Here is a 26952-nt window from a genome sequence, read left to right as displayed (position 1 = left end):
ATTTACACTACACTATGTTAACTAACTGTATACTTTAAATTTCTGATCCATGCATGTCTTACTTTTGTTTTCCTTTGTACGTAATATGATCATTGTCTGTCTGCCTGAATGTTGTTATCCTGATTTTATATTTGTAACTGTTAATATTATGTAAAGTGTCATTGAGTTCTTGAAAGACACTATATAAATAAAACGTATAATTATTATTTTTATCATTAAAAGACAGCAGATTTGATTCTCACTGAATTCTCACGACTGAGAAGAAAAGCTGCTGCTGGCTGTTTTTCAACCAGATATCTGGAACAGATTCTCAAAATATGAACAAATGATATGCAGTCCTATTGCTCCATTTTATCTTATACATATTGCCTGAAGCAAACAAGCAGAGATAGGATCACAGTCTGCAAAAATAGCAGCCTTGTTTTTTCAATAGACTTGAACAAAAACATCCGTTTCTGAGAGGAATTACATTACAAACTTTGATTCGAAGTGTTCAAAAAGGTATTTAAAAAAAAAAAACCTAATCAAACAAACATGAACATGAATTGATAAAAAGTGCCCAAAAAAATCATATTTTCACAAATATATAAATATGCATCATCATTTGCGGTTCTTCATTGGAATGGCTGAGCTCTCCCATTCCCTCATTGGCCGATCTCTCTTCAGGATTATAATGTGTGATACTATTGAACACAACTGTTGCTCTACATCAGGAAATAAACCCTGAACGCATTCACTGATTGCTTATGGCAGAGAAGTGCAGTTTGAATGGTCTCTGTGATTTATAGATGTGTTTGATTTCAGAGGATAATGTGGCAGCAAATGTTAAGAGCACCATATGAAGTCACTGCATGATGACCTGAGCTCACAGTCAGGCGCACATATGACCTCCACATGCGATGGGTGGCCATCACAGAGCAGCCATTGAGGAATCGCCATGGAGACCGTAGCCACGGGAACCGGGAGACCGAGAGAAGCCTGCCATCAGGACCGTCTGACTGATCTCCTGCATCGACTGTAGTCATGACTGAAATCCCACAGCTCTCAGATCAGATGCTCATGGGTGTGATTAGTATTCTGAAGTTCTGCAGAAATGCGTTTACATAAGCAGCCGAAGGAAGATAAATCGTCTAATATCTTCCAGGGGTTTCTCTGAGGAGGAACAAAAACAAAACAAAACATATAAAACTAAAACATGAGACTGAATAATGTATAAACCACTCGTTTTTTCTCAAATAACACTGTCTAACAGCGCCGAGTCAGAGGTTACCGGGCATTTGCTGTGATTGGCTGGATTAAATATGCACATATATTATTGGCTGCTTGTTGCTTTAATTGTGTAAATGTCAAACGGAACATGCATTTACACTGAAGCACCCCATGCTACTGTATTATACCATCAAATGAACATAGATGAATGAGAAATAACGTGCCTAACATGCAGATTTAGAGCTATAAAGGTTTACTAAAGCTCCTGTGACCAGGCTTGTGTTGAGGCTTGAGGTCCCGTTGATTTAATGAGTGTTCCAGAACAGACGTCACTTATCAGTCACACAAATGCACAACGGCAGTGTGTAAGAAACATGCTCATGAACATCAAACTGACTTCAATTAACCATCGTGTGTCTAACTCTGAGATACAGCAGATTTCAAGCCCAGTCAGTCAGTGTGAGTCCTGTCCATCTGAGAGAGACCTCTTCTTCAGGAGGAAATCAGTGCTTCAGATAATCACACACACACACACACACACACACACACTAACCCGACACTATTGTAGAGATGCTGCCGAGAAGCGTGGTAGAGACACAGATGATTACATGCTCTCTCTCTCTCTCTCTCTCTTTTATAGATCTAATATGACATCAGTGTGACATCAGTAATGGTTAGGCTTGGGTAAATAGCAATGGCTTGGACCGTTTCAGAGTAAGATGCTGAATCTGTGTGTGAGAAAGCAGCTCTACGGACTGGAATCGGTTTAACATCACTTCGGGATTTTATCATGAAATAAAGTCAAGAGTCAATGAATTACAATATAATTCATGGTGAAGTCCCTGTGTGGCGTCACATACGATTATATTTTAAGTAAATGTTTTTGTTTCTCCTTATTCTTGATAATGTCTATTTTCTGTTATTTATTTAATGTTTACTGCGTTATTGTAGAATCATGTGTGTTGCACTGATGGTGTTTTGACCGTCTACATGCGAGTGTGTTTATTAGCTTACGGTGATTCATCATACGGTGATTCAGTTCATTTTAATATAAAAAGCAGATTTTGGCAGTTCGAGTGGATAGGTATATTAACATATATCTACTTACAAACTATTGAATTATTGAAAATTAAGAGTTGAGATGTAATGCAATCCCACCTTGGGTTATGTAGGCTATTAATGTTCAATAATTCAATGGTTTGTTGTTTATTATTTATTACGTAACACGTTTCAAGTGCCAGTTTGTTCATATATTGTGTTGTGAGAAGGAAAAACATTTCAAATGAAGCCAAAGCAACAAAGCTTTGAGGAAGGAACGGACTGACAGTCGGTCTGGATCCGCGTATGTGAGTGAAGTTACAATGAGCCCCTATTCTATTCTATTCTATTCTGTTCTATTCTATTCTATTCTATTCTATTCTATTCTATTCTATTCTATTCTATCCTATTCTATTCTGTTCTGTTCTGTTCTATTCTGTTCTATTCTATTCTGTTCTATTCTATTCTATTCTATTCTATCCTATTCTATTCTGTTCTATCCTATTCTATTCTATTCTGTTCTGTTCTGTTCTGTTCTGTTCTATTCTATTCTATTCTGTTCTATCCTATTCTGTTCTATTCTGTTCTATTCTATTCTGTTCTATTCTGTTCTATTCTGTTCTATTCTATTCTATTCTATTCTGTTCTGTTCTGTTCTATTCTATTCTGTTCTGTTCTATTCTATTCTATTCTATTATGTTCTATCCTATTCTATTCTGTTCTATTCTATTCTATTCTATTCTGTTCTGTTCTGTTCTATTCTATTCTATTCTGTTCTATTCTGTTCTATCCTATTCTATTCTATTCTGTTCTGTTCTGTTCTATTCTGTTCTATCCTATTCTATTCTATTCTATCCTATTCTGTTCTATTCTATTCTATTCTATTCTATTCTGTTCTGTTCTATTCTATTCTATTCTATTCTATTCTGTTCTGTTCTATTCTATTCTATACTTTTATGAATTCTATTGAGAAACCATTAGAAAAAGGTGAATAAAGACTGAGAGTCAATGTTCAGAAAGTATTAAAGGGGGGGTGAAATGCTATTTCATGCATACTGAGTTTTTTACACTGGTAAAGAGTTGGATTCCCATGCTAAACATGGACAAAGTTTCAAAAACTAAGTTGTACGTTTGAAGGAGTATTTTTGTTCCAAAAATACTCCTTCCGGTTTGTCACAAGTTTCGGAAAGTTTTTTTCGAGTATGGCTCTGTCTTACGTAAGATAGAGCGGAATTTCCTTATATGGGTCCTAAGGGCACTTCTCCGGTAAGATCGCGGCCGCGCGCGCACTCATAGAACAGAGCAAGAGAGTGAAAGCAGTTCGCCATCAAAGCGCCCTGCCCGGCTTTTGGGAAGTCAATGTCACCAAAGAAGTGTGTTTTTGGTTGCCAGGGCAAGACAACCCTGCATAGATTCCCAAAGAACCCAGCGTTAAGGAACCCGTGGATGGAGTTTGTTTTCTTGAGCATAAACGGAGTTGTGTAAGACTGTTGTTCCCTGCATTTCGACGATGATTGTTTTATAAACAAAGCCCAGATCTACGGATTTGCAGATCGTCTAATGCTTAAGGATCGAGCAGTCACAATGATAAAGTTTCGCGGTCGTGCGTTGGAACGGTGAGTAAAACTGTTGAACAAATGTCTCTGTGTGTTGTTAGCTAGGCGGGTAAGCACATCTTTAGCTTCGCCCACACGGCCCGCCCCCAGCCGCTCGTTTTTTTCCGGAAAGACTCGATCTTTCAGTCGATCTTTCAATTAAAAATATAATAAAACAAAAGACTTTTTGGAGATATGAAGGATGCAATATTACTCTATAGGTACTCAAGATTAACAGGAGATTGAGTGAAAATGAGCATTTCACCCCCCCTTTAATTATTATTTTAATTTATGCTGTATAGCTGTATTTCGAGGTGTGTTTATTTTCAAACTCAAACAAATTTTTAATTATTAAAAAATACCATTATTTTATATGAAAAAGTTAATAATTGTATTTTATTGACAAAATATTTAGTTGGTCTTGTATATTTTTTAATTAGATCAGATTACATTTTAATCTCTCATATGGTCATGTTACAATGTACTATGAGGCATGTTGTCACATTTCACTTCCATTCTTTCGGGGTCAATCAAGAAAAAAGTCAACACTGTATTAATGAAACAAAACCACATAACTGTACTAGACATGTGGGAAATTAATGTGGGAAAAAATAAATACTCTGAACCCTAAATAGGTTTACTCAAACTGAGAAAGTCAAGAAGCGTTAGGTTGTTCCCCGCTCTCCCCTACATTATTTCACACACACACACACACACACACACACACACACACACACACACACACACACACACCGTGTCTTTACTGTTCAATGTTTCACCCTTATAGCACTGTCCTAAACCCTTCATTATAGATTCTGCAGTGTTTCGAGACAGAAGAGCTCATTGTTCTCTTGTTCTGAGCTGTGGATCTCTCAGTGTGAGATCTGAATGCCTGTTGGCTGGAGAACTGTAGACACACTGGCGGTCGACAGCATTGACTGGCTTCCCGTTACTGGATGTGCTTTCTGAAGGCTCTGATTCGACTGCACTTAAGCTGCTCACAGCAATTATATACTCTACATTGATCGAAATGAATAAAACATTAAAACACAGAACTAATGGAGTAGCTTTAACCGAATCAATGGCTTTGCATGGGTGTGTTGTTTCAGAACAATACTCAATTAAAAAAAGTCTCATTGATGCATTATTATTACTATTATACATGCAGTTGTGCAATCCACCGCTCTCATTATATTCAAGCTTGTAACAATGTTGTTTGTATTATGGACGTGAATGTTCTGAAAGGCTTGTTGAGGAGAAGTGTGTTGTTGTTTTATTAAACTGCTGTATACATTTTCCACCTAATGGAATAAAACAGACGAAAAAGTCCCATATCCATTTTGTTTAACGCTCTCTTGCATTAAAGACATGCAGTGTCGACATGGCTTATTATAAGCGTTTTGGGGTTTGTTGTAAATCACAATTATGACATAAATAGATGAAATTATGACATTCTAAGGGCCAGATTTACTAACAGCTTGCGCAAACCCTCTTTTGGCATTAAAACTACTGTCAGGATTTACTGAAGACTCGCAGTGAAATATTTGAGTGAAAAGCGCTGGCAGGGTTGTTTTAGCGGCGGATCTTATTGCTTATGCATTTGTAGGAGTTTCCCTTTCAGACGCAAAATTTATGGGAGGAGAGTATTTAAATTATTCATGCAATGTAATTTATAAGGTTTGCAATCGTCAATTTACTGGTATTTGCACCATTATTTACCGCTCAAAATAAGCATGTCTTAAAACAGATGCTAGTTTGTGTTGCAATAAGTAGATTGTGTTGGTCATTATGGAAATGATCCGAATGCAACTGTGTTCATTAATGTGTGCGTCAGCAGTAGATCACGCTTCTTTCACATACTTTTTTGGATTTGCGCTCTCACACTAATTTTTTACTAAATGCCCTGTTTAGTAAATCTGGCCATAAGTCATATTTATGAGGTTAAAATTTGTTAAAGGAGTAGTTCACCTCAAAATTTACTCACTCCACTGCCATCCAAGATGTTCATGTCTTTCTTTCTTCAGTGGAAAATAAATTAAGTTTTTTGAGGAAAACATTTCAGGATTTATCTCCACACAATGGACTTCGATGGCATCCAAGATGTTGAAGTCCAAATCAATACAGTTTCAAAGGGCTCTGCACGATCCCAGCTGAGGAATAGGGTCTTATATAGCGAAACGATCGGTCATTTTCTAAAATAAATAAAAATGTATATACTTTTTAACCACAATTGTTCGTCTTGTGCTGGTCTGCGACACGCCACGTGTTACGTCATCACGTTGGAAAGGCCACGAAAAAAAAAAATATATATATATATATATTAAAACAAAAATGTCGGACGATTTTGAAGTTGGAGGAGAAAATGAGAGTACACAGACAAATAACTTAGATAGATGACGTGGCCTTTCCAACGTGATTACGTAATGCCTGTCGCAGACCAGCACAAGACGAACAATTGTGGTTAAAAAGTATATACATTTTTATTTATTTTAGAAAATGGCCGATCATTTTGCTAGACAAGACCCTATTCCTCAGCTGGGATCGTGCAGAGCCCTTTGAAACTGCATTGATTTGGACTTCAACATCTTGGTTGCCATCGAAGTCCATTGTGTGGAGAAAAATCCTGAAATGTTTTCCTCAAAAAACTTAATTTCTTTTCCACTGAAGAAAGAAAGACATGAACATCTTGGATGGTAGTGGAGTGAGTAAATTGTCAGGAAATTTTCATTTTGAGGTGAACTAATCCTTTAAGGCAAAGTCTCGACTTTATATCTCAATTTTTTCTTTTTCATCTCATAATTATGACTTAGTATGTAGAAAATGTAGAAACTGAAGTGCAGCTGGTAGAAAACAAAACTAGAGGTATTTCGCATTTCGTGGAAAGAGTGTTACTGCATACAGAAAGCCCTTAAAACCTGCTAGATCAGCTTACTTTTCAGAGTGCTTACTCTTAGAAGAGAACAAACACAACCCTAGGTATTTATTTTATACAGTGGCTAAATTAACGAGAAATAAAGCTTCAACTTCAAACATTTCCAGATAGCACAGTAGTAATCTCTTTATGAATTTCTTTACTTACAATTGATACTATTAAAGAAAATGATAATCATGCAAGCGTCTACTCCAGTATCGCATCAGACGTCGTGCTATAGACCCCCCGAGGAACAATCCCAATCAGTCTTTGCTATAGGAGAGGAAGATTTCTAAACTTGTTAAATTAGCAAAATCAATGTTAGACCATATACCGCCACTGAAAGAGACGCTTCCAGAAATGAACCCGAATTAATAATGCCGAAATGAACTCTGTTTGCATCATTGAATCCTTTTCCTGTTATCTCTGTAAAGCTGCTTTAAAACAATCTGTATTGTATAAAGCGCTATATAAATAAAGGTGACTTGACCTGACTTAAAATCTCAAATAAATGTTTTTTTATGTTTTTATATTTTTGTAACTTAATATGACTTAATATGCCAAAGTTTCAACTTTATGTCATTATAAGATTTACCAAAGCATGATTTCATGCTTATATATACAGTACTGTGCAAAACTCTTAGGCATGTTAATACCCCCCCCCCCCCCCCCCCCAAAAAAATGGTTTTAAGTCAGTTATTTCTATCTTTTGCTGTAGTGTGTCAGTAGGAAATATCAGTTTACATTTCCAAACATTCTTTTTGCCATTAATTGTAATAATCCAGTGAGATTTGTGTATGCACAAGGAGTCTGACAACAGCCGGTCTGATCTGATCTCACCATCATCGAGTCCGTCTGTGATTACATGAAGAAACAGAAGAAACTGAGACAGACTAAATCCAGAAGAACTGCGGGAACGTCTCCGAGACGCTTGAAGAAACCTTCCTGCAAAGCTACAGAACTGGGAAAAGTACTGGCACTTGTGTTAAAATGCTGTAAAGTGAGAATGCTTTCAAAAATAAAATCACAAATTGAATTTATTTATGATTTAACTTCTATTAACTAATTCAATCAATATATGATGTAATGACCCTTTGTGTTTAAAACGGCTTTTGTCCAGGTACACTTGCGCATAGTTTTTCAGGAAGCTTTGCAGGAAGGTTTCTTCAAGCGTCTCGGAGATGTTCCCGCAGTTCTTCTGGATTTAGTCTGTCTCAGTTTCTTCTGTTTCTTCATGTAATCACAGACGGACTCGATGATGGTGAGATCAGATCAGACCGGCTGTTGTCAGACTCCTTGTGCATACACAAATCTCACTGGATTATTACAATTAATGGCAAAAAGAATGTTTGGAAATGTGAACTGATATTTCCTACTGACACACTACAGCAAAAGATAGAAATAACTGACTTAAAAGTCAGGGGGGGGGGGGGGGGGGTAATTAACATGCCTAAGACTTTCGCACAGTACTGTATATATATAAAAAAGTGTTAGAAATGCCTATCTATAGAAGAGAGACGTGTCTCTGATGTGTTAAAATATCTCATTAACAACTAATTGTTTAGTTCAGTTCCATACACACTATGTGACAAGTGTAGACAATTTTTTTCATGACAACCTAATTTAGCAGCAGTGTGTATGTGGCCTATGTGTTATAATACGTCACTGAGATTGTGTTGTTTTTTCCCAATCAAAGCCTCATGACAGACTCGTCTATATAGAGTTAATAGCCATAATGATGTGGCTCATAATCAGTGATATTGACGCTTCACCCAGAGCACAGATGAGATTCCCGACTCACTAGGACACTTCCCTCCTCTCACTCACACACACACGATGGCAGGATCAAAGGAGTCGACGCTGATTAGTTTCCCTCTTGTATCTGCGGTTGGTAAGCTGCAGTGACGCAGAGGAGGGCATGAAATCACTTTCCCGATTCAGAGGGTGGAAACTGGGAGGGGAAATGTGCCCTTTTTGCTGAGGGACGTCCTGGAGCTCGAAACAAGCTTGACACTGTCTTTATTCCTGCAGGGTTTCTAAGTCAAATCACTAGATTTTCTATACATTTCATACACGTTTGATCATAAAACCTCCTCAATACATTGGCCTGGCTGTGCTAAAATACACTGTATAGTAACAGCTAGACACTTTTACAGGTTTAATGTTGTCTCAGGCTCTACTAGAACAGGTTTTCCTGCTGTAATGTTGATTATTCTCCTCATATTCTCCATTGTTGCGGCTCCTCTCTTCCCAGTCTGTCAGTAACGCTCTGTTTACTTCCTGTCTCTATGAAGCCCCTCCTTCTGAAAAGCACACTGTGCTCTGATTGGTCGGCTGGAGCAGTGTGTTGTGATTGGTCGAGCACTTTGAGCGTGTTTGGGGAAATGTCCCGCCCCTTACGATTTGGAGGGACTTTGAAACTTTGAAACTGACCCTGGACCAAAAACTGCATCATCTTCACACTATATAACCAGAGGAGTGATTCAGCTAGTGACCTACAAGTTCCTCTTTCTATCAATCAGTTAAAGGGGGGGTGAAATGCTCATTTTCACTCAATCTTCTGTTAATCTTGAGTACCTATAGAGTAGTATTGCATCCTTCATATCTCCAAAAAGTCTTTAGTTTTATTAAATTTATTAAAGAAAGATAGGCTGTACCGAGTCTTTCCGGAAAAAAACGAGCGTCTGGAGGCGGGCCGTGTGGGCGAAACCAGAGCCATAGAGAGAATCCGTCGATCTGGGCTTTGTTTATAAAACATTCATCGTCGAAATGCAGGGAACAAACAGTCTACACAACTACACAACAATATGCATCCACTGTTCCTAACGCTGGGTTCTTTGGTAAGCTTTCCCTCACATCCAAAAACACACTTTGGAGACACTATGCAGCGCTGCCGATGATTTCCTGTTGAAGCGCGTTGGTGTGCGCGGTCTCGCTCTCCTCTGGTCGACGTGTGCGCGGGCGAGCTTTTCCGGGAGAAATGCTCATATAAGGAGTTCCACTCTGGTCTACGTCATTAGATCCACGGTCGAAAAAAAAAACAGCCGAAACTTGTACCAACCCGGAAGTAAGATTTTCGGCACAGAAATTCTCCGTTATTCGTCCAAAATATTTTTAAAAAACTTTGGCCATGTTTAGCATGAGAATCCATCTCTTTAACACTGTAAACAACTCTGAATACATGAAACACCATTGTACCCCCCCTTTAAAGATAATCCATGCGTATTCATATCACGCTTGTTCTGCTCGACTGCGCTCTTTAATCACTGGCACTCTGGAAAAAATAATCCAAATATATTTCAGTACGGCAATGAGCTGAGATCTTGCAAATCTGCTGAACTGGCAATGGACCAAAACGAAAATGTGACAACCTTTCAGCAGTGATAAATTGTAAGTCCTGAAACTAACCACTAGGTGTCAGTAGTTTAACACTTACCAGTAGAGTGTGGAGATTGGAAGCCAGTGTAATAGATGTCCGGTCGCTGTTCCTGATATGGACCTGAAAGGACAAAAAAAACAAGTTTGTTACAAAACTGTTTCTTCACTGGATTATGAAACATTACATGGTACCAGGAAAGGGGTTGATCACCAACTCTGATAGTCGTCATGGAAAGTGTTACACCGCCTGACGCTGTGAACTGGAAATATTGATCACGAATGGTGTACGTTTAAACAGAGATTTGCTTTTGTACTTGCAAGCAGTGGGCCTTGATGAAGCGACGTAAGATTGCATTGCTTCTCATCGTCGCGGGATCTCGGTCGATAGAGGTGTTTAACACACTCGAGGACAAAGGCAAATACGACGTGGAAATGGAGACGTTTGATTCACACTTCACACCGAAAAAAACAGACTTTTGAAAGGTATGTTTTTCGTTCTCGTCTACAACTACTGGAGAGACTTTTGACAGTTTCCTAATTGATGTAAAGTTGAATGCAAGGACATGCAATTTCGGACTGTGGCAAAATTCAATGATCCGAGACCAAATTGTGTTCGGCATCACTGATAAAAAAAGTGAGGGAGAGGCTCTTGAGAGAGACAGAGCTGACCTTGAATGAAGCAGTGAGGAATGTCATGCCAGCTCTTCTGTACGCTAAAACCATTGGTGACTGACAACACAAAGATGAGCAGAAGTGACAATACAGCTGTGGCTGCAGTAACAGAGAGAATGCAGAATGAATAAACAGAAACCGCAAAAAGAGAAAGAACAGTTTACCTGTAAGAGATGTGGCAATGAAAATCAAGCCACGTGTAAGTCAACGGTGCGACTCAAAGCCTACAATGGACAGAACGTTCCAGCGAAGGGAACATGCAGACTGAAAGTAAAAGTGAAAAACAGAAAACATCACCTCATGTTCGTGGTTGTACCAGATGGCCATGATTCTGTGTTGGGAGACAAGGCTTGTGAAGACCTAGGGCGAGTAAGAATAATATATACCATAAATAATGGAGAAACACAGAACAGTGTGGAAAATATAGTGAAACAGATTCTGGACATCTATGAAGGGTTTGGAGTATTACCATTCAGACGGGTTCCAGCACCACTTCGTGATAAGCTGAGGCAAGAGCTGGAAAGAATGACATCAATGGGACTCATAGAAAAAGTGGAAGAGCCTACAGAGTGGGTTAACTCAATGGTGTGTGTGAAGAAAGCCAGAGCTGATCTACGTGTGTGTGTATGGATCCAGAGGACTTAAACAAACATTCAGAGAGAACATTAGCAAATTCCGACACTTGAGGAAATCATAAGCGAGATGGCAGGTGCAAAGCTGGATGCATCTCAGGGCTTTTGGCAGCTGAAAGTACATGAGGACAGCACGAAGTACTGCACATCCAACACACCCTTCAGCCGATACTCCTTCTGTTCGGGACTTCCTCAGATCCTGAAGGATTCCACAGGGCTATTGAACACATAATTAAAAGCATTGATGGTGTGCGTGTGTATGTGGATGATACTCACTTAAAAATGTTGGGTTAAAAATAACCCAACGAGTAACCAAACTATGGGGTGGTATAGCACCTTCCCAACTGTGGGTTATTTTAACCCAATGCATTTGGGTTATTACTGGAAATTACCCAACGATTTGAAAAAAAATTCCCAACATTTTTGGAAAATAACCCAACATAGTAACCCAACTATGGGCTGGTATAGCACCTTCCCAACTGTGGGTTATTTTAACCCAATGCATTTGGGTTATTACTGGAAATTACCCAACAATTTGAAAAAAAATTCCCAACATTTTTGGAAAATAACCCAACATAGTAACCCAACTATGGGCTGGTATAGCACCTTCTCAACTGTGGGTTATTTTGCCTTTATGTTGCCTTTGGCTTGCTCAGTTGGGGATATTTGGGGATATTTAATTTAATTAATCAATCAACGATACTATTGATCAGCATTACCAAACGTGGACGTTCCACTAGAAACAAACATTGATGTATTGTTTTAATTTAATACTGTGAAGCTGCTTTGATACAACCTACATTGTGAAAAGCGCTATATAAATAAACTTGACTTGTCTTGACTTATTTTAACCCAATGCATTTGGGTTATTACTGGAAATTACCCAACAATTTGAAAAAATTATTTTTGGAAAATAACCCAATACAATGACCCAATATGTGTAACCCAACGATTGGGTTGAAAAATAACCAAACGTTTTTTACTGTGTATTGTGTTGTGGGGATCCACAATAGAACAGCACAACAAGAGGCTCATGAAAGTCCTACAGTGAGTAAGGAAGTATGGGCTGAAGTTGAAGAAAGACAGATGTCAGTTTGCGGTGAAGGAATCACATTCTCAGTCGGAAGAGGGAGTGGAACCAGACAAGAGGAAAGTACAAGCAATACTCAAGATGCCCAAACCCTCAGACAGAAAGTGATGGGGATGATCAATTTCGTCGGAAAGTTCATACCGAACTTGTCTTCTAAAACAGTGTACATGAGAGAACTGTTACGTGATAAAGGCGAGTTCAAATGGACAGCTGACCATGAACAAGAATGGGGACGACTGAAGACTCTCCTCACTACAGAGCCTTTGCTGACATTATTTGACCCATCAAAGAGGACAAAGATCTCGACAGATGCATCCAAAGATAGTTCTCCTGCAGGCGGAGGGAGAGAACTGGAGGCCAGTCGCAGACGCCTCGAGAACGATGACTCCGTCGGACTGTTGCTGTGCACAGATAGAAAAAGAGACAGATGTGATGGATTTTCAATAGATAAGATAGTAAACTATCTTTTAAACTAACCATAATTCTTACATCTAAACCTTACTTCCCCTTTTAGGCCTAACACTTTGAACAAAATGTACTAAAATGTTCTGTTCTTTGAATATTGTGTCCATGGAAAAGTCTGAAGACCATGACAATATCATCTGACATCTTACACTTGGTCAGGATAGAGGATGGTTAAATCCTGAGGAGAAATCAGAGAAGCCTGTTGAAAACAAAAGCGACAGTGCTAGTGGATTACAGACTGTGCATCTGAAACACTTCCAGTGCTGGATGACATGGACCATCTGAAGAAACGCCTTCAGATGTGCTGTCACATGCACTGAGAAGATCAAAACGCCCTCCTGATAGACTTCTCCCCTGAATAGTGCTTAAGCATAACATAAGCATTCAAGTTTTCATTTAAAAAAGGAAAAGAAAATGTAATCTGTTGATTATTACAGTAATTGCAATGTAAATAATTCGTGAGATTGTAATTTGAGGTATTACGTTTTCGTCTTGTATAATTTGTACAGTGCTTGCTAGCTAATCTATAAGTTTAAATAATTAGCTGTAATAACTTGTTCTTTACTTGGATGTAGTGATAAATCGTAAGTACTGAAAACATTGTGAAAATGTTCGGTCGCTGTTCCTGATGTGAACCTGAAGGACAATAAAAACAAGTTTGTTACACAACTGTTTCTTCACTGGATTACGAAACATTACACTTTCCTTTCCATTTTTTTCTTTCAGTTCTCCTCTGCTAGCCTGCAGAAAAATGATGACTTAATTACAAAATGTTCAGCAGGACTTTACCTGAGTGATTCATAACGGCTGTCGGAGCCTTTCATGCTCACGCTTCATTCTTATACGGCACTACAAGAACATCTCTCTGTGGAAACATCATCCATTACAGATGTAGTTTTTAGTAGTTAATCTGGGTGGACTGAAGAACCTAGTTATGAGGATTTAGATATGAATATCTAAATGAGATCAAATAGTAACAAGATTTTTATCATTTCTAAAGATCATTTGCCCATGTAACTCACAATTTTCCACCTATTTCATGGTGTCATCTAATACCAGCACACCTGTCCTCAACAAGACATGATCTGAGGAATCTTTCAGATCTGCAGCACAAATGCACCAGTTTAATAGTGTTCCTGAGCAATAGCCTTATCGTTTAAATAAACATTAAATAGTAATATCTGATCCAATTATCCAGGCTTTTTTGAGCTTATTTGAATGTTCTCTCAAAGTTACGAACAAACGCTCTTCCAGTAACCTTCATTGGTCACAGTAATCTGGTCTTTAATGATGTTCTCAAAACATTAGTCGATATTGTTTATAAAACATTATTTTTCTGAAATGTTCTAGTTGGATGTTCGTCTAACGTTTTTTAAATGTTACTACTTGTTTCAGAATGTTCAGAGAACATTCAAAAGTAACATTCCAATTTTGCAGAATGATACAATGGAATGTTCCCTTAACATTAGATAACCAAGAAAAAAAAAATTAAACATTTAAAAAACTGGATGCTTTGAACGTTCAGCACTCACTCACTTAATAATAACCCAACGAGTAACCCAACTATGGGCTGGTATAGAGGACAGAGTACTGCACTCACACTCATTACTCACTCACTTAATAATAACCCAACGAGTAATCCAACTATGGGCTGGTATAGAGGACAGAGTACAGCACTCACACTCATTACTCACTCACTTAATAATAACCCAACGAGTAATCCAACTATGGGCTGGTATAGAGGACAGAGTACAGCACTCACACTCATTACTCGCTCACTTAATAATAACCCAACGAGTAACCCAACTATGGGCTGGTATAGAGGACAGAGTACAGCACTCACACTCATTACTCGCTCACTTAATAATAACCCAACGAGTAACCCAACTATGGGCTGGTATAGAGGACAGAGTACAGCACTCACACTCATTACTCACTCACTTAATAATAACCCAACGAGTAACCCAACTATGGGCTGGTATAGAGGACAGAGTACTGCACTCACACTCATTACTTGCTCACTTAATAATAACCCAACGAGTAACCCAACTATGGGCTGGTATAGAGGACAGAGTACTGCACTCACACTCATTACTCACTCACTTAATAATAACCCAACGAGTAACCCAACTATGGGCTGGTATAGAGTACAGAGTACTGCACTCACACTCATTACTCACTCACTTAATAATAACCCAACGAGTAACACAACTATGGGCTGGTATAGAGGACAGAGTACTGCACTCACACTCATTACTCACTCACTTAATAATAACCCAACGAGTAACCCAACTATGGGCTGGTATAGAGGACAGAGTACAGCACTCACACTCATTACTCACTCACTTAATAATAACCCAACGAGTAACCCAACTATGGGCTGGTATAGAGGACAGAGTACTGCACTCACACTCATTACTCACTCACTTAATAATAACCCAACGAGTAATCCAACTATGGGCTGGTATAGAGGACAGAGTACAGCACTCACACTCATTACTCACTCACTTAATAATAACCCAACGAGTAACCCAACTATGGGCTGGTATAGAGGACAGAGTACTGCACTCACACTCATTACTCGCTCACTTAATAATAACCCAACGAGTAACCCAACTATGGGCTGGTATAGAGGACAGAGTACAGCACTCACACTCATTACTCACTCACTTAATAATAACCCAACGAGTAACACAACTATGGGCTGGTATAGAGTACAGAGTACAGCACTCACACTCATTACTCACTCACTTAATAATAACCCAACGAGTAACCCAACTATGGGCTGGTATAGGGGACAGAGTACAGCACTCACACTCATTACTCACTCACTTAATAATAACCCAACGAGTAATCCAACTATGGGCTGGTATAGAGGACAGAGTACTGCACTCACACTCATTACTCACTCACTTAATAATGCTGGGTTAAAAATAACACAAGAAGTAACTCAACTATGGGCTGGTATAGCAGCATCTTCCCAACTGTGGGTTATTTTAACCCAACAGTTAAGTTAACTATTTATTTTTTTATTTATGACATTATTTGAATAAATAAAATACACTTTGTTTTCAAATACATATTGTTTATTTGTATAAAACAATAAATATGTCTCAACAAATATATATTTAAATGACAAAAACATTTTTGGGGAGTCTAGAATTTAATTTAAATATACATAATTGAGTACATGAATTCAAAATACACAAGTGTACATACAACATACGTATTTAACCCAACAGCCGGGTTATTACTAGAAATGACCCAACGGTTTTTACTGTGCAGACTCCCTGCTGTAGTGGATGGAGACGGACTGAGGACGAGTCACGGCTCATGAACACCATCACACACATATATGAGCTCCTGATGTCCAGAACCTGCTGCTTGTGTCAGTGTGTCGTGATTTTACACTCAACACGAGAGCGGCCGTCGTCCTTCACGATCACTGCAGTTCTCTAGAGATGCTTGTGCTCGTTTTATTTGGCAGAGCTCTTGTTCATTATCCTGTCCATTCCACCTTCATTTTAATGCTGCCATTTGAAAATGTTACGTTTCTGGCTTCCGGTGTCATTCACTTCCAGATATTTTAGCTGTACAAAATAGCTTTCGTGTTGAATAATAAGGTGCAAGTTTGCATTTCATGACACATTTTCTGAGTAGATCTAACTGACAGCTGTCACTTTATTTCTTTATTTACTCACAGATGCTTCCGCTGACACACTAAAGCACATATATAACTCTAGGGTGGAGACGGCGTTGAGTGGAGCTTGTCTGTGGGTGGCTGTTGCTAAGTGTTTTTCTCTGCTGTTGCTAGGGTGTTATGAAGGTTACTCCTGCTTTGTTGTTCAGGTGTTGTATTATTAACCAGGTGATAGAAACAGTGATGCGTGCCTTTGCACAGACCACTAATTGTCCTGTATTGTAGCAATGCTGGACTATATCACACGAAGAGAAACTGCATCACTTCCATTCCCCTTTAAATGCACGAAAAATATGTATATATATATTCACTCAGAAACTGTACGCTGTCATTAAATGGAAAGATTCTCACAGCTGTTTTTGCATGGGATTGTTTCGGATCTGCTTCAGTGTTGTGTTTGAGAGATGATTAGCCTTCAATACTGCCTGAATGAAAACCCCCCACGCGGTGCATGCAGCAGCTTCACTGGCACCACACTTTCACAGCTTTATTTCTCTTCTTTAGTTGTTTTGTGCACAAAAATTGGAGATGCTGCCACCTAAAGGAAATTCAATATTACATGACATAGTAATTTACGTCCTTCCTTTAGATGGCAGCATTGAATAATCCATCAGAGTTTGGTCTGTATAAAGGACTGCAAACGTTTCCTTATACGACCTTAAATGACCCGTAGTTTGGGAACATTCTGCAGTGAGATTTTGTTAACATGTTTTTTCTTCACATTAACCATATCCAAAATTGCATTATGAGCTTGAAAGTTGCAAAAGCAAGGACACATGCTTGGAAAGAGATGTGGATGTTGAGATTCTGTATCACTGGTTCTGCATGTTGAGAGTAAAAGACACTGATTCAGATATCAGCCATCTTTCCTTCTGTTATCTATCTTCTCGACCCTGCTGTGCAGTCAGATTGCTTTCTCTCTAACCGCTCATTCAGCAACCGAACACAAGAGAGTCAAAGAGATGTACAAACTTATCAAGCCCATCCAGCGACTGGAACGCTTCAGGACAGCCTCTGCTTTTCCAGACGCCGCTCTGCAATTATGCAGTTTGTTTTTCAGTCATTAAAGCTGCAGGGATGGAAATGATGTCGGATTGTTTATGCATAAACTGACTGAACAACACTACAAGCATGCATGAAATTATACCAATTGTTTTTTGTTTTTTGTATTTCAGGGCAAAGACTTTCCGTGGGAAGAAGGTCCAAGGAGATTATGACGTCAAAGTTGAACAGGTAAAGCATTTCTTAAAGCTTTAGACCGGCTTGCTATTCTCAGTTTGATCACACAAACCATTGAACTTCCCTCGGGTCATTTTGAAATTGAGTGTTCATCAGTCCGAGACCCCAGGACCTTAGTCGTACTTCAGCCACGAATACACAAAAAATGAATGGATTTTTGTGGTTGAAATTTAAAAAAGTAACAAAATCCTTCAATCCCTCGCGGGTCAATCTGACTTAGTACACATAGAAAAACCTCAAAATTCTAACTAAAACTTTACCAAAACATTATTTTATTATGTCTACATGTGTATCTGAACACACACTGGAGATAACCTGACTTTAGCACCCAGAGGAACAGCTCATTTACTCCATATAGAGATATAAGGCCTTCTAGAGTCATGAAATATCATGATTATTATTTATTTTCCACAAGAGTTCGGCAAAGACACCCAATGTGAGATATTTAGAGCTGAATTAAAAGGGTTATGCATGAAATTGTGAGTTATTTTGAACTCGAGTTGAAAGAATGTGAGGAATGTGATTATATTACTATTTATTTATTATTTATTGATCAAATCTAGTAATTGAAAGGTAAATAAAATAAAAAACAACAAAAAATCTCCCCCCAAAACATGCATAAAAAAATAGAAAAAATATTATCAAAATGACATGAAATAAGCTTTCAGGGGGGGAAGAAAAAAAAAAAAAAAGTATAATTTTAGGGCTTCGGGTCATTTTGACCCGCGAGGGAAAGATGTGTCACACAGTGTGAGGGAAGAATGAGGATTAAATATTGATTTGGTTGTTTTCGACTAGTTTTTTGTTGATTTTTATGTTACATGCACACAAACAAGTCTCTAACACTGCATCCTAAAATCCCACATTTCCACTGAGTACTTAATCTGTCCTCACTGGAAACACACACACTGTTACAGTAGAAGTTGTTCATTATGTTTCAGTGATGACCCAGAACCCCAGTGAAGGCTGACTGGTCTATTGTCTTTATGCAGTCATTTTAAATTGCCTTTAGTCATGAAATAAAAAGGTTTCCAGAGCATTATATGACATGCCGTCTCATTGATATTCCGGACCACAAGTTGCTGATCGGAAGCCAATAGTATTGATCTGAATTGTGCCAGTACAGTAACTGTCTGGATGACCTTTGACCCGAGCAGAAGCAAAGAGTCAAAGAGGGATTGGTTATTGATCAGTAAAGTAGGTAATAGAGCTGAGGTTGATCTCTTTAACTTACAGTCTGTCAATCACAAACGGCCAATAAAGCAAACCGTTCTAATTAGGACACAGTGACTGGGAAAGCCTGCAACTATAAGTGGACGTTTTATTACCAATGAACTTTATGCATATAAAATATGAGATGGCTTCGCATAGCCAATTTTATTGCGTCTGTGTTTAAACCTCAGATTTAAGCTTGCATTACATAACATGAACGTTAGAAAGATGAGGAACAGTTACGGGACACGATTCACACACACTTGCTGTTGGTAAAGATCACAAGCTTTAATTAAAGTGAGCAGTGATCATCAGGGCATTATTCTGCATCTTCACTTATATACATCATTAGAAAAACATGTGTTACATTAATTTACTATATAGGAAATATAGAACAGCAAGGATATGTCACATTTTTTTGTTATTATTGTTTCATTTTTCTCTGAAGTCTAGTTTAGTTCGCAAAACCATAGGGACATTTTTCCAGAAAGTCTGAATGAAATAAGATGTTCACCAAGAAAAACTGTTGGAGGAGAAATATGTTTGCCTGTTTTCCCCATCGATGCTGTCAGATAAATATGAAAAGAAATGGAGTTGTTACATTCATGTGCACTTATTAAAAGTCTTGATGTTGTTTCAGGCTCTACTAGAACAGGTTTTCCTGCTTTAATGTTGATGATTTTCCTCATATTCTCCATTGTTGCGGCTCCTCTCTTCCCAGTCTGTCAGTAACGCTCTGTTTACTTCCTGTCTCTATGAAGCCCCTCCTTCTGAAAAGCACACTGTGCTCTGATTGGTCGGCTGGATCAGTGTGTTGTGATTGGTCGAGCGCTTCGAGTGTGTTTGGGAAATGTCCCGCCCCTTACCATAACCACCAGTTTAACACACTACTAACTAACTCAACCAGGCCCCGCCCCTTTATTCTGCGCATGAATTATTCAAATGAGGAAGAAACTCAAGACTACACTGGAGGCGTTTCAGGCGTTTCACAGACACTGATATAGAGAAGAACTGGAGCTTTATCATGATCACACAGCAACACTACACACTAAACACAGATGAACATGGTAACAAACACAACAAGTGCTCTTTAAAGAAAAATGCTGAAAACTTTGATATTGTTCAGAAAGATCTTCACAGAAGCAGCACACAGGCATGAACTCCTGTTCGCCTTCATTTTTCAGGTGTTTTGTACATATAATAATCTTAATCCTACTCATGACCTCAGTTTGACTGGGCAGATTCTGAATGCTAAACATGCATATTGTATTTGAGACGCTTGTCATGATCATAACTGCAGATTTATCATGTATTGTTTTATATTTCCAGGCCGAGTTCTCAGAGCTCAACCTCGTGGCTCATGCGAACGGCACATGCAGTGTGGACATGCAAGTCATCAGGAACGGGACCCGAGTGGTTCGGTAAGTCATGCTTTATAGTGCAATAAAAAATAACAAAAAATCTCCACACAAAAAAATGCATTAAAAAATAGAAAAAATATGATCAAAATGAAATAAAATACGTTTTCTGGACCAAAAAAAAAAAAAAAAAGGGTATAATTTTAGGGCTTCGGGTCATTTTGACCCACGAGGGAAAGATGTGTCACAGTGTGAGGGAAGAATGAGGATTAAATATTGATTTGGTTGTTTTTGACTAGTTTTTTGTTGATTTTTTGTTACATGCACACAAACAAGTCTCTAACACTGCATCCTAAAATCCCACATTTCCACTGAGTACTTAATCTGTCCTCACTGGAAACACACACACTGTTACAGTAGAAGTTGTTCATTATGTTTCAATGATTAACGGGACCAGAGCGGTTCGGTAAGTTGTGCTTTATAGTGGGATTCTGTTGGTTATCATGTGTTCGTGTTTAGTAAATTATATAACTTATTATTAAATATATACATTTGCATATAGATCCACGCTCAACTCTCCTGTTCGACCCGTTTACCTGAGACACACTAAGCTGAAAATTAGGTTTTAAAGATGTTAACTGTTAGTTTTAAGATTTATATCTTTCTCTTGCAAGTAAATAGACCAAAAATGTAATGCACTCACTTGTTCAAAAAAGAATTAATTTTTGTCACAAAAGCTGGTAACGTAAAAGTCCAGAGTTGAAATCTGAGTGATGTTCAGTGTAAAAGCCGAGATTGAGACAGTAAGATCTGAACTGAAGTGATTTACTGTCACGACGACCACACGTGTGGTTCTGCTAACATACAGGAATCCGAAACACAGCTTACCATAAACACAGACCGTGTGTGTGTGTGTGTGTGTGTGTGTGTGTGTGTGTGTGTGTGTGTGTGTGAGAGAGAGAAATACAGATTACTCACGCTGGGGGCTTTACACTGCTCTAGATGAGTGTGTGAGTGTGAATGTGTGTGTGAGAAATACAGATTACCAGCACTCACACTGGAGGCTTGTAGATGAGTGTGTGTGTGTGTGTGTGTGTGTGTGTGTGAGTGTGAGTGTGAATGTGTGTGTGAGAAATACAGATTACCGGCACTCACACTGGAGGCTTGTAGATGAGTGTGTGTGTGTGTGTGTGTGTGTGTGTGTGTGTGTGTGTGTGTGTGTGTGTGTGTGTGTGTGTGTGTGTCTGTGTGTGAGTGTGAGTGTGAATGTGTGTGTATGAGTGCGTCAAGTCGAGTCATCTTTATTTATACAGCGCTTTATACAGTGCAGAGTGTTTCACAGCAGCTTTACAGAGATAACAGGAAAATAATGCAACAGAGTTTGTGTCTAGAAGAAAATATCGCCACAGTCCAGCTTAAGTAAGTTCAGTGATGTTTAATTTTTGTTGTAAAAAAGTTCTTAATTTAGTTCATTTATATGTTCAGTCGCTCTGTAGAAAACCGTGATGTCATCGTCCAGCTCAGTTCAGTTCTTGTATAATAGTGTTAATGCAGGAGATCAATAATATTGATGAATATTAAATTAAATGTTAAATTTAATGTCCCCAACTAAGCAAGTCAAAAGCCAATGGGTGCGCGCATGTGTGCGTGTGCGTGTATATATGTGTGTGTGTGTGTGTGTGTGTGTGTGTGTGTGTGTGTGTGTGTGTGTGTGTGTGTGTGTGTGTGTTTGCTGTATATCTGTGTTATTATTCTCACAGGTTTTGCTGTATATCTGTGTGGTTATTCTCCAGGTCCTTCAAGCCTGATTTCGTCCTGGTCCGACAGCACGCGTACAGCATGGCTCAGAACGAAGACTTCAGGAACATGATCATCGGATTGCAGTACGCCGGGATCCCGAGCGTCAACTCACTCGAGTCCATCTACAACCTCTGTGACAAACCGTGGGCCGTGAGTGTGCTTTTACTCAACTGTGTTTTTCCTTAAAAGATAAAAGATAAAAGTTTATAGTCCGGATATAAACACTGATGTCCACAGTACAGATCAAAATAGAGTAAATCACAATTAGCCTACATCATTACACCAGTAGGTGGCGACAAGTGACTGATAAAAATGTGTTTGTTTTTGATCATTCATTCAAGAGATTCGTTCAAAATCAGATTCATCCAGTAATGAAACAAGTGACGTCTTTATGAGTGAGTCATTGAATCATTCACTCAAACCAATTTTTTAAATATTCATTCTAATTAATTAAACATTTTCAAATAGACCGCAGCAATTAATATTTTGTCAGATCTCTATTTGAACCAAAAAAATTGTGATTCTCAGTTTATCCAGAATCGTGCCGCTCTATCTTAACACTTCAACCTACGTTTTCCACTTTTGATCTTATTTCTGGCGATAAACAACTATTGTAGTAATTAAATATTTGCTCTGTTATATTGTAGATCATTAAACCGTAACGCTGCCTCGGAAGTCCGTCTGAAATCAGTTTTGTGATTACTCAACGCATTTAATAAAAATCTCAAAAATGGTTTGCATGTTATTTGAATCAGATTGGGTTTGTCTTTAATTGTTAGCTGACTCAAGTTCTACTTTTGCCATCATTTTCACCCAAACGGATTCTGTGTTTTGTTGCAGTTCGCTCAGCTGATCAGCATCTACAATAAACTGGGAGCGGATAAATTCCCTCTCGTTGATCAGACGTTCTACTCGAACTACAGGGACATGGTAAGATCAGAAGCACCTCGCTTTCATTCTCTTCTGCCCAGAGACCCGTCCACATGCAACACTCAGCGCTTCTCTACTGAATATAACAACAATAACCCCCACAAAAAAACTAAATATTAGTATTATACATTTAGATTTCTGTCCTGGTGACAGAAAATACACCCTTCTGTAAAAGAGGTGTGCTTAATAAATGTGCACTTGTATAGGGAACTTCGAATGTAAAAAAAACTACTTAAAGATAATATAAATTAAATAAACATGCACGTCTGGAAACACTCAGTGGTTCTCTACTAATAACACCAAAAAAATGTATGTGGCGCTTTGGTTATTTTGTATACTATATATATATATATATTTTTTTTTTTTTTGTTAACTCTATACTGTATGGTATATACAAAATATACGTATTATAAATTTAGATTAGCTATGTTATTATGTCCTGGTGACAGAAAATACACCCTTCTGAAAAAGAAATGTGCTTAATAGTACTGAACGTGCACTTAAAAAATACTTACAGATAATATAATATTAAAGGGGTGGTATAATGCCCTTTTCACAAGATGTAAAATAAGTCTCTGATGTTCCCAGAGTGTGTGTGTGAAGTTTTAGCTCAAAATTCCCTACAGATATTCTTATATAGCATGTTAAAATTGTCACTTTTTGAGGCTGAGCAAAAACGCACTGTTTTTGTGTGTCCCTTTAAATGCAAATGAGCTGCTGCTCTCAGCACAGGGGGCGGAGCTTCAAGAGCTCCTGTCCTTTTACCTCACACAGACATGCACTGGAAATGTCAATGTTTATGTTCAAACCGGAGTCAGACAATGATGGAGAGACTCAAGAAGAAGTGACAACATGTAGAAGCAACAGGACATTTCTGAATGGTTGAATTTATTTATGTAGCTTATGTGTAGTTATCTTCTAGTCATTGATTAGCATATTCTGTCATGATAATCTATAAATCTTGTTCCCGGGGGCGGGGTTTATGTAAATTTTAGGGTTGGTGATGTCACTAACCCGGGAGGAATGTGGTGTAGTCTCTACCAGCCGTTTGTTGTAGTCCTTAAAAAACAATTTCTTTAAAAGCAAATATCTCCCTTTGCTTTGAACTTTGAGTGTTGTAACTTTGCAGATGTTGTTTATGCTCAAACAGCAACATTACACACTAACTAAAGTTAGAAAAGTCAAATCATAATCAACCACACCTTTAATTATATTTAAGGCCACTTATCGTAAGTGTACTTAAAGAAAAATGTACACTTAAGTTTAATGACTGTTTCTTAAGTACACTTTTATAAAGTGCACTTTGTAATTGTGTCATAAAAAGTTTTAGGTTGCATTTATTTTAAAGTGTCCTTAATTATACAGTTAAGTACTGAGAAATATTAATTAACAACACGTACTAGGTTTATGGTTAGTTGCATGTAATTACGCATAATTTATTGTCATTACTACATGTAACATATGCAACGGTCCCTGTCAAAAATAAAGTGTTACCGAGTTTTACTTTAAAGTACATTTTTAATCATTATGTTTTAATAATCTTTTGTCGTGCTTTAAAGAAGTGCACTTATTTTGATGTGTTGACTAACATACTGAAGCACATGTAAAGTGATTATAATTTTAACTGTAGTGTGTAATTTGACACTGCATTTAAAGTTAATAAAATTGCAACTTCGTCATTACAAATGTGTAGTTACAAATATCTTTAAATGCATGCCATACAAGTTTCAATAGAAATAACATTAAAGTATATTTTAGTTTACCATAAATGCTTGTTAGTACGTTCAGCAGGAACTTTAACCATATTTCACTAGAAGTAATTATGATATAATGATGTACTGAAGTCCGACTTGAGCACTTTGACAGAAATTAATCTAATTGCGTTTAATATTATGTAAATTTAAACTACAATTCATTGCGATTAACATGTTAAACATTTGAAAACATTACATTAAGTTCAAACTTTTAAATTATTGTCAAGGGTGGTTGCAGGAAGGCAGACAGAGACGAGGATATAAAGGTTTACTGGTAATTAAACACGATGGCAGAACAGGTAGCAACACACTAAATATAACTGAGATCGGACAATGACAGACTGAACAGACGGAACTTAAATACAAACACAGATGACACTGATTAACAGAACACAGGGATACAGATGATGATGATGATTAACTAAACACAGGTGATACAGCTGAACTAAATGACAGTAACCATAGAAACGAAGGAGTGGCGGGAAAAGAACAAAAGAAAACAGGAAAACCAATCAAAACACAAACTGAAAGTCCAAACAAGCACTGACACGTGACAGTACTCCCCCCTCCCGGTAAGCGCGTCCTCACGCCGTAGATAGACCAACTGCGGAGGGAGGGATGTGGCTCAGGAGGAGGACGAAGAGCAGGTGAAGGGCAGAGAGAAGGCAGGAGGGACCAGGGCGGAGGGAGGAGCCATGGTGGAGGCAGGACTGGTGACTCCAGGGGGCCGACTGACGGAGGTGGAGGATGTGGAAGAGGATACCTGGATGGAGCCGGAGAGCCGACGAGCCAAGGCGATGCTGAGGATCCCGAGGGACATGGCGATGCCAACAGCTCTGCCGACCGAGGCGCAGGCGGGGATCCAGAAGGCCACGGTGGAGCCGGAGCAACAGAGGACCAAGGTGGTGCTGGGGGGAGTGAGGAGCCCAACGAAGCCAGAGGGACGAGGCAAAGCCAGAGGAGTGTAGTCCCGAGGCGAGGGCAGGCCAACGAATAACCAAGGCGGAGCCGGGGGGATGAGGGAGCCCGGCGAGCTGGTGGACTGATGGGCCATGGTGGAGATGAGGGAGGTAGGAGCCAAGGTTGAGCTGATGGATCAACAGGCCGAGGTGGAGTCCTGGTCGTGGAGGTTGGAGGTGGAGATCGGGGATCCACCGACCATGCTAGAGAAGAACACTGGTAGACCCGCATAGAGCTCATCTCATTGAAGGTGGAATGTGGGTGAGCTGTGGGGCTAGCAGGGGGTGGCGACAGCGTGGTTGAGGAATGGATGATGGGAGGAGGTGGGAGAGGGAGGGTGGTTGGGAGTTCAGGCTCAGGTTCTGGAACAGGCTCGGGCCCGGGAACAGGCTCAGGCTCGGGCTCGGGAACAGGCTCAGGCTCGGGAACAGGCTCAGGCTCGGGCTCGGGAACAGGCTCAGGCTCGGGCTCGGGAACAGGCTCAGGCTCGGGCTCGGGAACAGACTCAGGCTCGGGCTCGGGAACAGACTCAGGCTCGGGCTCGGGAACAGACTCAGGCTCGGGAACAGACTCAGGCTCGGGCTCGGGAACAGACTCAGGATGAGACTCAGGATGAGACTCTGGAAGTCTGGAAGGGCAGTCACGGCGGGACGAGACTCTGGATGGGCGGTCTCGGCTGGACGAGACTCTGGAGGGGCGGTCTTGGCGGGACGAGACTCTGGAAGGGAGATCTCGGTGGGACAACACTCTGGAAGGGCGGTCTTGGCGGGACGAGACTCTGGAAGGGCGGTCTCGGCGGGACGAGACTCTGGAAGGAAGGTCGCGGCGGGACGAGACTCTGGAAGGGCGGTCTTGGCGGGATGAGACTCTGGAAGGGCGGTCTCGGCGGGACGAGACTCTGGAGGGGCGGTCTCGGCGGGACGAGACTCTGGAGGGGCGGTCTCGGCGGGACGAGACTCTGGAAGGGAGATCTCGGCGGGACGAGACTCTGGAAGGGAGATCTCGGTGG

At 39.4% G+C, this 26952-nt stretch overlaps 1 protein-coding gene across 1 annotated transcript in view; it reads left to right on the top strand.

The window, feature by feature from the left end:
- The window catches only part of syn2b (synapsin IIb), a 117983-nt gene that overhangs the window by 31888 nt on the left and 59143 nt on the right, over nucleotides 1-26952 (top strand). Inside the window, exons 2-5 of the mRNA XM_079857231.1 lie at nucleotides 17866-17923; nucleotides 20471-20562; nucleotides 22293-22449; nucleotides 23140-23229. Of these exons, the coding sequence (XP_079713357.1) occupies nucleotides 17866-17923; nucleotides 20471-20562; nucleotides 22293-22449; nucleotides 23140-23229 (397 nt within the window). The remainder of the gene's footprint in view (nucleotides 1-17865; nucleotides 17924-20470; nucleotides 20563-22292; nucleotides 22450-23139; nucleotides 23230-26952) is intronic.

This window comes from Squalius cephalus (genome assembly GCF_949319135.1).
Source record: "Squalius cephalus genome assembly, chromosome: 22".
NCBI lineage: Eukaryota > Metazoa > Chordata > Actinopteri > Cypriniformes > Leuciscidae > Squalius > Squalius cephalus.
This window is presented reverse-complemented; position numbering and strand designations above follow the sequence as displayed.